Below are 12,838 nucleotides of genomic sequence, written 5' to 3'. Positions count from 1 at the left end.
AACAAACAAATTCTAATAAGCTTTTAGTGAAAATTAGAAAAAAAAGATCAAAAACTGCAGCTGCAAATAGTTCGCTGACTTCCTTGATTGTCATATTTTCCAAATGCACAATAGCGTTTATTGCAGTAGGCTCTGCCATGTAGGAAGAAATTATATTTCCTGCGTTGGGGAAAAGACAGACAGTTAAATGGAGTAAAATGATCACTCATCAGGTGATCTATGGGATGGTGTAGATCGGAAAGAGTTCCCACAGTTTCTATGAAGCTCAATATATTCAAGTGACTTTAATATTTTTTATGTTTTTATAACACTGATTAGAAACCTCTAGATGAAAAAATGCTACAGCTCTGTCAAGAATCTAATAAAAATACCCCCTGGGATTGATTTTGATTGACTACAGTTGCCTGTCTGTTTATATTTCACTGTATATGAACAGACATGAATGAGCACAATTGAGCTAACCCTTTCCTCGCCGAACTGCTGCGATTAGGTACTTAGCCGTCATTACTGACACTCACGTTAAGGAAAGGGCAGTTTGAGGGTTCGACTCCCAGGTTTCTACACCAGTGTCACCTTCTCAGTAAAACACCTGGGATGTTCTGTGCAGGGAAACACGAGCAACGCTGCGATCCCATCCCTTTGTAGGCAGTTATTGCTTGTGGCCGGCATGTAGTTGTCTGTGACTGGTGTGGTTACTAAAGCACAGAACCGAGCATAGGGAGGCAGTGATTTTCTTCTTTTCCCGTGGGCATGACAGGTAATTCTCCTCCTGAAGTATATGGGGATCGATCTACGCTTTGTATGGCCAGTAAAGTATGTTGCCCTACACTGTGTAAAGTGAAGATGTGCTCCCTAGGAAACCTGTGCCCGCGGGCGTTACAGCAACGCCTGGAGCTAAGGAGGCACTGCAGCCGCACAGCCCGCCTGTTATCACGCGGTTGCTAAAGGTAAGGATCACCAGCAAGCACTTGCTTAACTTCTTCCAAGGACTATCTCAGCCCCATCAGGAAGCAAAAATAGAGATTTCAGTCTCTTTCTTGAGCATTTCAGGAATTACCACCATAAAACTCGCTCTGTCAGTCTCCGTTTGGCTATCGAAACAGGAGCACTACTGGGTACCGAGGTTTTCATGCAGAATGACAAGCCCTCGCGTACTGTTGGCTAAGTTTAGTTAGAAAACACTGTGGAAATATAAAATATTATTAATAATTATAGTTGCTTTATCATTTGTAGCTCCAAATATAATCAGGGGATTTGAAGATTTAGAAAAAGGAACGTACAGAAGCTTATAATTGAAGTTGGTGGCACGGTTGTTCTGGCGTTGGGGTTCTTGTTCTGGAGGTGATATTGATTCTTCTGGGGAGCTCATTAATGCACATATTTATAAGTTGGCAAATAACAGTTCAAAGTTATTCTTTAGAAAGCTTTGCATCTTTTCAAAGTTAAGAAGAAAATTCTTCCTGTCAAATAAAGCTGTTTAATGATGTACATACTCTGTGTCCAACACTCGCTCTGGTAAGATTTCCACCTGCTAAGAACAGTTGCTTTTAAAAATAAATTGAATCAAATTTGCCAATATTAATTTAGAGAAATATTCCTTTCTTTATAAATTAATAACTATGTAAACAGTGGGATGTTAAATTAAGTTTAAACTATCCCATTTATTTATGCTTACTAATTCTTTTCAGTCTTATGCTAAATATGAGATCATTATGCATACAGAGGTTAAATCCATTTAAGTAATTTATTTTCTGTCTTTCTTGAAGCATTTTTCTCAGTGAGAAAAAGACCTAATTTTCAAAATAGATGCGTTAGCGACCAGCAGAGATGTCTGAAATGGAATAAATATTTATTAACCGTTATACAGTTTATCCTATTTGAAGGCAGTTTTTTAATGTAGGCTACTCTGGTTTTTAAACAGTGGATTTCGTATTCTTTGGAGTCTTTATATCTTACATTTAGTTAGTTATGCTTAAATTTTTTGTGATTGTTAGGACCGCCCCCCGCTTCCTATCTGCCTGTTTCAGTTATTTGCTCTTTCTCTGGGAACATGTTTGCACAGGCTGGCATAGCTATCTATAGAATTTTTTTTCAGAATTAGTACTTTAAAAACTGCAGTGGCTACATCATTCATTTTCTGGCATCTGCACGGAATTTAGCAAAATGGCTTGGCCAAATTTTCATATTTTTACCTTGTGCAAAAAGGAATTCTGTTTTATTCTAGTGCAATGGAAGGGGGGTGGAAAATAATTGTGCTCGTATCTCACCTCTTTCAGACTGGAATATAGGCCACGTTAAGATATTCTGTTTAGTGGCAGTTTTGTCTGTGTTCTTAACATAGTCATTGTGTGAAGCTTGGTGTGATTTGTACTTTTCCCCACGTTGGCTCTTTGGAGCGTTGCAGTAAGCAAGGAAAGAAAGAGCAAAAAGGAAGGAAAGAGCAAGAAGGAAGGAAAGCAAAAAGCCTCAGTGTACTGCGAGTCAGCTGTGCAAGTTTAAAAGCTAAGTGCACTCCTACAGCAGCTCGCATCTCCGGCAGGGTTCCCTCTCCCCAGTCGCAGCCTGCGGAGCGCCGCTGCGAAGCACCTTTTCACGCCTCGCTCCCCCCCTGCCCTTTGCAAATAGGAATTTTTGGCCCCCTCGGAGCTCGGGCCGCCTGCACCTCCCTCCGCCCGGCGTTGGCTCCTGCACAAACGCAGCGCTCGTGGCAGCCAAACTCTCGTCTGCAAGGCTGTGGCGGCGGTGTTCACATGACTAATGCTGTGAAAGATAGCAAGATTTTTTTTTTTTTTTTTTTTTTTGAGCAGCTCCAGTCTATGCACAGTTGGCTCCCAGCTGACAGACAGAATGTGGGGTGGGCTTTGTCACCAGAACGCTGGGTACTGCATGCCCAGCTATGCTCGCAATTACACAGTGCCCAGAAACCTGCTGCTTATGTCAGGGTGCAGGCAGCCTGAACACATAGAAATTGGGTAGCTTTATTTTATTTTATTATTTTATTTTTTTTTTTATCTTTTCCTTTTTGCCTCTTTCATCCCAGCAAAGGTTATATAATGAGGGGATTGCTGCTAAAGTAAAAAGGGAAAATGAAGTCTTTGTTAAATGCCTTCACAAAGAAAGAAGGTAAGCAATAAAGCAGAACACTTTGATGTTTCAGACCGGTGTTTTCTTGTGTACATTTAATATGATTGGCTTAGTGACTCTATAATTAATCAATTCCTGTAGTTTCTTTTTCAAAATTATTTTGTGTTAGACAGTCCATTTAGGCAACTGATTTTTAAGGCTGGATGTGACTTTATTCATTTTAGGTTTTTCTCTGAAGAGTCAAGGAGTTATGAAAATGTTTTTGTTCCCTAAGAAATGCATTTGCAGACACCTAAGGAATTTCCTAGGTGAATTTTGTCAGTGAATGGTTCTGAATTGCCCCTTCAGATGTGTGAAATGCCAGGAATAGAATTCTGAGAGCTGGAGGAAGGATTAAATGGTACTTTCAGGTATGCTTTTAGGGATGATAATTTTAAACTTTAGGGGCATGAAATTCGTTCAGACATTTTCATGTCATTTTATATCAAGTGTTTTTCCCAAACAAGTTTTGCAACAGTTATTCTTCTAGTTCTGAACATGGTGAAATATTAGGGAAAACCAGTGTCCAACAGGGGTTAAAGCGTGGACATTCGCGTTTCATCATTTGGTGTTGTAGTTGTTTTTTTATTGTGAAAATAATATAAATAATGCCTCTAAGAAGCAGCTAAAAAAATATCCACCCACTTACAGTTTGCAGATTGCTGGGGAAAAGAAACAGTTGGGTGGAATATTAATCACTTTAGGCACGGAAATGCTTATTTTTAACTCTTTCTATAAAAGATTTGTGTTAGACACACGTCAGTTGGTGTAATTAGTTGTCCCCTTTCCCATTTATTTTCTGTAGTAAAGGCTGATTTTGCTGGTAGTTCTCTCCTTAAGAATAGAATATTGATAGCAAAGCACAAGCTAGCTCCTAAATGCTCACGTAAAATCCTTCTAAGGTATGTAAGGGAAAAAGACCTCATTTAATCTGGTACCTGGAGAGTGTGTATACATCCAAAACTTTCCCTGTTTTTCAGTAGGAATGAATGTGCCAGTCTGTCTTTTCTAAAATCCGTCGGTCCTCCGACGTGCAGCCCTCCGTCCATCCTGTCGCCGTGCCTGAGCCCCGTGCCCCCCTCGTGCTCCCTCCCACTCCTGCCAGAAGATATCCCACCAACCTCTCGAAAGTTACAGTGAACATCCCCAAAATGTTGGCAATATTTAGTTTCATCAGTCTGTGGCTGGAAGGCTCGGCAGCCTGCTGGGGGTGTTACCTGTTTAAATTCATGAAAAATTAAAATCTAAGGGTCAGATCCAATTTTTACTGAAGTCCAAGAAAAACTTTAGGGAACAGCATTAGACCTTCAGGTAGCAAACCTGTACGTGCAAAACATTCCTACATTGGGTTCTCTGTGCCTTCTCCTTTACTGAAATAATTTCTGTGGCTATTCTGCTTTATTGTACCTGGGAAAGATGCCTGTCTTCAGTGAAACAATTTCTAGAGCCGTATTCTGAATATCAAAAATACAAGAACGCACAAATGGCACGTCTGTGTCATATACATCCATCTAGAGGTTCTGTATACGGCAATTTTGAAAATAAGTGCTGTGAATTTCCTTTAAGTTAGTACTAACCGGGGCTTTCACCGTGACATCTGAAGCTCCAAGGTGCTTTCAGTGACATGCTCTGCTGCTTTGAAACCTTGAAAAAAATATGAAATATGAAAACCTGGAAAATTTTGAAAATCAGACAGAGTTTCTGCCAGTTTCTAGCATAAATGCTGGACTTCTGTGCGTTATAGCCTTTCAAAGACTACTTCCCGTATTTCAGCCTTGCTCCGAATGAAATATTATGGAAATGGATTTAAAGCCCTTTCTCTCTGTGCACACTGCTCTCTTGTTTGGTTGGTCTGATGCCGTTGAGCTATTTACCAGAGAAAGTTTCAGCTCGTTAGAAACATGAAGAATGTTATTCTGAAATATTCAGAATCAGAGTTAATGATAGACTGATTCTGGTGAAAATTATATAAACCATTCTATTACTTGCAGTTCCATCTTTATTTTATGTTATAAATATGCTTTTGGTTTTGCTCTGAAACCTTAAATTTTGCTGTGTTCTCTCAATTAAAGGCTGTATTTCAAGGCAGGACAGATTGATTCCTATGTATATTCATATTTATGTGAATTTATTTACTTGCACATTATGACAGACATCCTTATTCAGGTTTGTGTGTGTTTTTGAAGGGTATTGAATGCGTAGACATTTCTGGCACTTTATAAATGGCACTTACTGGCACTTTAGACATGTAGGATGATATTTGCGGGGCGTCTCTCCCAACTGAAATATGATTTTTTGAAAATTACAACAGCTCAATAAAGTCCTCAGAAGAATGCCTGGCTGCCTTTTGTTAGTTATAGTACTGTGACTTTTCAGATGTAAATACCTGCACTTTGGACCAAATCCCGCGACCCCCTGAGTTCCACTGAAATAAATGAATGAGAGCAGTTACATGAGTGGGGACTGAGACAACCATGGGTGTTCAGGGTCAGATCCTTTATGACCTTATGATATGGGTAGGAAATGCGGTCGTATCTAGTGATGGCTGGGTGCCTTTTATTAGGAAATTTGCCTTCTAAGCTGCACTTGGAACTTACTGACCCACTACAGTGAGAACCGGAGATCTGGAACGCGCAGTGTCTGCTTGTACAAATGCTCCTATGGCTGCAGCGCCGTGCCCGTGACACTGATGAAGGGGTGGGCCCTCTGCTTTGTGTTAGGTTTTTATGGCCCTGGCTTTTGTTTTCTGTTATGGCTACTTCATTAAGTAGTATATGGCAGCCTTCGGATACAGTCATGTTCTCTTTGGGGCATGGCACGTGACGAAGTGAGTGTATTACCCTCGGGTGATATGTTCTATATGCAATAGTAATAGATGCAGTAGAAATGCCTAGATTAGAAAGAGAGGAATACCTAGGGATTACAGCAAGGTAATAGAGTTCTGCCAGGAGAAAAATCTATGTCCTCAATTTTTAACCTGGAAGATGGGGATAAGGTGACTGTGAACGCTACAGACTTCAGGTTAGGCCTGAACTTGTGAGAGAACAGAGTTCTCCCTGTCTGGGTGCCAGCGGGAGAAGGAAGTCAGAAGATCACGAGTCAAAAGTTTTGCCAGTCACTCCTGTTCCATGGCTTTCTGATTGAATCTGACAACATAGCATGAATATGAACTTTATGAGACTCAAACTTGGCAATAATGAGGCGTTTCCCATCTCCTAGACCATAGCTCAGACTGTCCAGCGCTCAGGCCGCTGGTGTTGCTTAATTATTAAAGCCAGAAAACAGATTAACACTGCCCAGTTGTTTCCGGTTTTAATGATGTTTTAAAGATTATGAACTCAATTAGCTATGCAGGCAAGGTAGAGTTTCTGTCTCAGCAGAAGAAACAATGCCTTATGTTGCTAAACGTTTTTATGGGGTGGTAAATGCATATGAATGGTGAGGTCACCTCAGATTACCCTGGATGTCTTTCTTTACACAGTGCCCTTTAGGGAGGCTCCCACCTATTCAAACAGAAGGCGGAGACCCCCAAGCACCTTAGCAGCGCCTCGGATCTTGCTTCGTTCCAACAGTGACAACAATTTGAACATCAACAACCTCCCTGAGTGGTCAGCCTCCTCCTCTGCTTCTTCACACCGCAGCCTTTCACCTCATCTACTTCAACAGATGCAGAATAATCCTAATGGAACTGTAAAAACTGTGGGGAGTTACACTCCATCCTCCCGGAGCCGGTCGCCATCCCTAAACAGGCTGGGAGAGGATGCCAAACGGCAGCAGCACAGGCACATCAGGTGACTTTTTGACTATTTGCACAGCATGAGATATCCCTAATGTCATCAGGCTGGACTGTCATGTTCTTTTCTGTTATTTATATGCCCGTTTTGCACTCTATATAATATATGGGTAATAAAACCTCAGCACAGTGGAACACATCCAAGTGTGAATATTTTAATTGGAAACTCCAGCCAAAGCCAGCTGTTTCCTCACAGAGCTCCAGCAGCCAGGCAGGCTTTAAAGTTCAGCAAAGCTCAGCAGCGACTTATCACTGAGTTTGCACCTCCAAATCAAGGTGCTAGTTCTCAAGATCTTTTAATAGCTGAAATAATGACGGCATTTAACAGGAAAGTAAAACGTTTCCAAGGTACTTCGTCCTTTTGTGAAACTACTGGTCATGCCTGAAACCTTATGTTAGAGCTGCTCATGGGTGATGAAGCAGAGACTCTTTCATTTCTCCCTTCTGTAGATGTGTGCTGAACTAAAGAGTAGAACAGAGGGAATAACTGGGGGGAATAACTGAGGCTGTGTAGGAGGCTGGCCGAGAGCAAAGGGTGCCTCTTGAGATAGTGGTGGTAGGTGTCATGGGCTTCTTTCATGATTATCCTTGCTGCAGGGTTTTGCATTCCCTATGACTTTGCTGCTCTTCCTTTCCTCCTGAATTACAAATGTGATTTAGCAAGGAACTCTCTGCAAATATCCTGCAGCTATGTCCGACTGGAGAGCAAATCCTGACTAGAGTGATGCAGGTATTGTAAGTAATATAATAAACCAGAGGATTGTGTCTAGGTTTGGGTCACAAATGGGGGCTTCAGGTTTGTGAAGCCGCTGCCCTGTGAATAGGCAATTACAGCTTCATGTTGAGGAGGAACTGCATCTGTCAAGCGTACAAGTGATGGCACTGCACCAGGACGAGGGGTTTAAAGTGCAGGGCTGCAAAAATGAAGGGAGGCAGAGCTGGGTACTGATGGGGAGAGAATTAGGCATTTAAATCAATGGTCATTTCAAATACCAGGCTTTGTCTTGTTTCCTGATATGAAGAACATCCACTGTTCAGAGTAGAAAAAGACATGAGTATGGTTAAGAAATGCAGCTGTTGCTTTCTCTTTGTCACTTGGAGGTGTAAGGGATCTGTACTTGAGTTTTCAAGTCAGTGAAACAAAGCATCATGTAGTTGAAGCTGTCACCTGTTGTCTTGCACATTCTTCTTCTCTCCCTGGCTGGAGGCACCCAAACTGACGCGCAGGATTTGTCAGAGTAACGATACTGCTGGGGCATGGAAATACGGTGCATTGTAAAAAAAAAAAAAAAAAAAAAAAAAAAGTTGTCTGAAATATAAGACTCACTGGAAGGAACAGGATCCAAGTTTATTATGCCAGTGCTTTCGTGCAGCAGAGCAAACCCATCTTACCTTGTTGTGTGTTATGATAGTGGCAAAAACGTGTTTGGTTGTCATTTGGGTGACACTTTCCCAGAGAGACCCGATCAGCTTAAACACAGGTTGTCCGTAATGAGGCTTTGTTTAGGTGAGGAGGTGGCCGTGAGGCGCTTTTCAGAGAATGAGTGCCCTCGTATTCCACTGGATACTGGTGATGCCACCCGAGTGGGAGGTTTTACCATAAAGGCAATGATTCTTTCAGCTGGAAGGAATAAAAAGAGCCTTTTCATCAATATTCCTGGGGAAATGCACTTCCAAATTCTTGAGGAATGCACTTCCAGATTCTTGAAGTATAAACAATCCTCTGAGGTGGGGGGAACAATTAAAAATTTTTTGTAGTAAGCAAGCATTTATTTCCTTTGACTTTATTCAGCCACTTTCCTCTTCCCTTTCTGAAAGCACGTGATTTTGAAGGCTGGCACAAATGATAGTGGAAACCAATTTAACGCCCGAAATTTTGTGGAAATACAATTTTGATCTTCCTCTTAGTGCATCAGTATCACACCTACTTAAAACTGCTGCCCAGCTGCAGAGTTTCATATGTACCACCAGGGCGTGTTTCAGAGACGTCCAGAGTACGTGCAAGTACCGAGAGGACAGCTGGAGGCTTTTTACATTTAAAGACAAGTAAAAGGATTTTATATATAATTTTTCCTGCAAGCAATGCAGTCATGAATGGCACTTTCCTCACAGATTTTGTTTAGCTGTATGGCCACCTACTTACTGTCAGCTAAATGTGGGAATTGTTGCTGTCTCTGCTTATTATTTGCAAATAATGCGTTCACCATGAAGCTGTTGTTCCCCTTAGATGAAAAAGCCCCTTCTGACGTAGCAGTAGAGTGGGTTCTGGAGCAGAAGCAGCCAGAAGGGGTAGGTTAATTAACAGAGAAGGTTAGAGCACGACAGAGGGTCAGTGAGGTCTGTGGGGTTTGCACTGTGGAAAGGAGAGGGCTGGAAAGCGATGCTGGAAGGGGTTCATGTGATCTTTACAGCCTGTGTGGCTCAGGTGTTTTATCATCTTGTAAGGCTGCTGCTTCTCATACCAAACTGGTTTTGGGGGGGTAAGCTGGGGAAGGCAGGGGAACTGGCACCCTTCCTGTGGAATTTGTCCCACAGTGATTAGGGAAGGGAGGTGCCAGCAGAGCCTCGGTCAGCGCTGAGCCATCAAGGATGGACACCTTCTTCTGGGTGAGAGGGAAACATGTCTTCTGAAATCTCTGCATCCTCCTCCTGCTCCTTCACGGCATGGGGCTTGCTGGGCTGGGAGCCCAAGCTGGGGACAAGGCTGGAGAGGAAAGATCTGTTTCTAAGAAGTCATCTATCCCGTGTTGCAGCCCTGATTTCCATTAGTAAGCCTGTCTCGTCAGAAATTATGCGTCCAGTGCGAAGGTTAAATGTGCCATTTCCTCTTCCTCTTTCAGTAAGAGAGAAACTGAATGAATCTTCTGTTAGGAGAATAGGAGTTAAAGAAGATGCTGGGGCATAACATTGTGAATAGCTGCTACCAGACTAGGCTTAAAATACAGCTTGATACAAGTGGGGATCGGATGTGCAGCAACCTTTTATAGATCTGGATTTTTTATGGTGCTGACTGTCTCTTCATTTATGAGGAAAAAGAAATGGAGCAAAGGAACTGAAACCCAAACGTCATCTTTTTCTGTCTTCCTTTAAAAAACTGCGAGAATTGGCTGAGGTTTCTGATGCAAACTCCATCACAGACATGCAACAAGAGCTCCCTTTTGAACCCTGAAGTACGGCTTGTCTTTATTAGCACCTGTGCACTGTAATAGAACAGAACACCAAGGTGAAAGGGGAATGGCGAAGAAGTTACTGCAGGGAAATGGAAGTGTTCCTGATATGAAAGATCCACCACATTTGGGTTTTTACCAGACAACTTCTTCTTTACCTGTATTGAGAGCCTTATTGACTTCTATTTTTGTAGGAGATTGGTGAAAAAAAAGGGGGCAAAGAAACATTAAACTCCAGCACTCATATTTCCTTTTGCTTAGAGCAGTCTGAGATATTTCCTTCTCCTACAAGAAAGCAAGCAAACTGTTGCAGTGCTAGACCACCTTTAAATCATTCTTCTTCCTTTGGTACCCTGTCTTTTTCCTATAAATCTTCATGAATATTCTTCTTTCCCCTGAATATTTTCAGTTTCTAGACTTTCTGTGCAAGATCTCAAGTTTTTTTTATTATTATTTTTTTTATTATTTTTAAAGTTGATTAATAAGGGCATTGCAAGTTTGTTATGATATCTCCTATAGCTTTCCTGCCCTCTTCAATATATTCCTCTTTCTCACCTTATATTTTTTACAGTTCATTCATTTTTCAGGAGGTTTACTAATGTTCTTATGTATCATTCAATAATTTCTTCTTTATACACAATAAGTAGATTGTGTGTTGTCTGGTGACCTATGACTTACCTGGGCATGCCACTCTGAACTCACTGCGGGGGCTATTGATTGCCATCAGTAAGAAATGATCCTCTGGAGAATATGTTAGCCCTAAGATCCGTGCTTTGTGCAGGTCTAAAACTTAGCTCCGGGCCTTGGAATGAAGAAGTAACTGGATTATTCAGTTAAGTCAGTTAATAATTCAGTTGTCTTGATTGTTCAGTTAAGGTTACAGTGTTACGAAGATAACCATTCCCAACAATAATTGTGAATACTGATGTTTTAAAGTCTTTCTGACAAATTTTGACGCTTGTAATGTACGATTTGCATATCAAACTTCATCAGGGTCTGTGAATGTGCAAGTTTAATCTGCAGAAAATCTGAAAACTTCAGTGTTGGTTTCTTTTCTAGGCCATCATGGTCAGAAGAATATTGATCATGCTTCATATTGAAAGATTTCAACCATTAAAAGCATGTGTTTAGGATGAAAACCATGTGTTTTTTTCTGCAGGGTTAGACGCCTTACTGGAAGATAATGATGTTATTCACTGCTTAATTTAATCCTACTAATGTGATGGTAAATGATTAACTTTACCTATTTTAAATAAAGAGTTAATATTTTTAAATTTCGATTTCCAGTGCCGTTTACAATCCTAGTGCCAACAAGGATACTCTGTCTGCCTTGGATTATCAGGGTCCAAAACGCAAGCTTTACAGTGCTGTACCTGGAAGACTTTTTATTGTCGTGAAGCCATATCAACCTCAAGGAGAAGGGGAAATTCATCTGCACAAAGGAGATAGAGTTAAAGGTGAGTACGTCATTCATTTTGAATGAACGTTTCCTTCTGCTAGACGGAAATTTTATTTTAAAATTCTCTGCTATTCTAGGGAAAAAAAATAATCTGTTCAGTACAAGTGCTTTTATGCATTTGTTTCTTTACAGGGTATTTTGGTCCTAGTTCTATTTTGTAACCAATGTGTATTCAGCTGCCATTTTTGCTGTAAGTGTCTTCAGAGTCCCACTAAAATTCAGGAATATGTGCAGTAATAGCAGCATTGTCTTTTACACAGAGCATGTAATTTGCTTCTGTAGTCATCATAGAAAGACAGCTCCAGGGCTTTAAAAGGTTGTAAACACGTCAGCTATCTAAGCAGCTCAGGAAGAAAACAGGGGTAAGGTCAAGACTCTTTCAAGCCCTTTCCTCAAGGAACAATTTATTGGTTAATTTGAAAAATTCCCCTCGTGAGACTTAGCATAAGTAGGTAGGTAGGACCTACTGTATATATTGTGGGGAGGAGGTGTGGCTGTGCATGTATGATTTCGCTCCACTGGTGCACTTCCCAACTAAGAATGTTAAAATTGAGGCCAAACTTTGTGCTATTATTTTGGAGCCAGTAAGTACATCCAGGTACGGCTGAGAAAGTGGGCGATGTGGTTTACAGGATTGACCTTCCTAAGGGTGCATTGTCTCACGGTTTCGGCTGTGGTTTTGCACATCAGGTAAAACAGGTCAGGGAATAAAAAAGACTTTCTGCTCAATCCATACAAACCAAATACTAGTTACGGAAATCAACTAAAATGGAATAAATTCAGTGTCCTAAATAAAAGTGTTAAGCAGCTGAAAATTTCCTTGCAACTGAACCTACTTATCTTACAAAGGAAAACTTCAAATATCTCCTCCCTTGGGCCTGCAAACGCTAGTTGGAAAAAAATGGGGAGCCATTTGAAGGTATTTTTGTATTTTTATTTTTGGATGTAGCTGATTCTGAAGCATTTGTGGGTTTAATAATTTTCGTTAAGCCTTCAGAGGGTGTGGGACAGAAATCTGAAGAGTGCTGCACTTAAAGGTGAAACATACACAAGCTTCATTTTAAATGCAAGGATGAAGGAGGAAGGTTAAACTTAGGAGAGCTGGTGACGTCTGTAGGGCTGAAAAGATAATTTGGCAGTCTGGGAGGTTGTGCCCTGATCAGGTAGAAAGCAATGATTGTGATCTAAAGAAAGTAGTGCACAATTTTTGGAAGAGCCCATATGAACAGTTCATAATAAAACATTATAAAAGTTCCCCGTTGATAGAAGTCATCTAGGCTAGCGTAAAATTAATAG

General features: G+C 41.0%; 1 protein-coding gene across 2 annotated transcripts in view; it reads left to right on the top strand.

The window, feature by feature from the left end:
- The window catches only part of SHANK2 (SH3 and multiple ankyrin repeat domains 2), a 364,507-nt gene that overhangs the window by 125,572 nt on the left and 226,097 nt on the right, over window positions 1–12,838 (top strand). For both annotated transcript variants that reach the window (XM_064452904.1, XM_064452902.1), the window contains 2 exons: window positions 6,605–6,914; window positions 11,371–11,540. In XM_064452904.1, coding sequence (XP_064308974.1) covers window positions 6,605–6,914; window positions 11,371–11,540 — 480 coding nt within the window. The remainder of the gene's footprint in view (window positions 1–6,604; window positions 6,915–11,370; window positions 11,541–12,838) is intronic.

This window comes from Phalacrocorax carbo, chromosome 5 (genome assembly GCF_963921805.1).
Source record: "Phalacrocorax carbo chromosome 5, bPhaCar2.1, whole genome shotgun sequence".
Lineage (NCBI taxonomy): Eukaryota > Metazoa > Chordata > Aves > Suliformes > Phalacrocoracidae > Phalacrocorax > Phalacrocorax carbo.
This window is presented reverse-complemented; position numbering and strand designations above follow the sequence as displayed.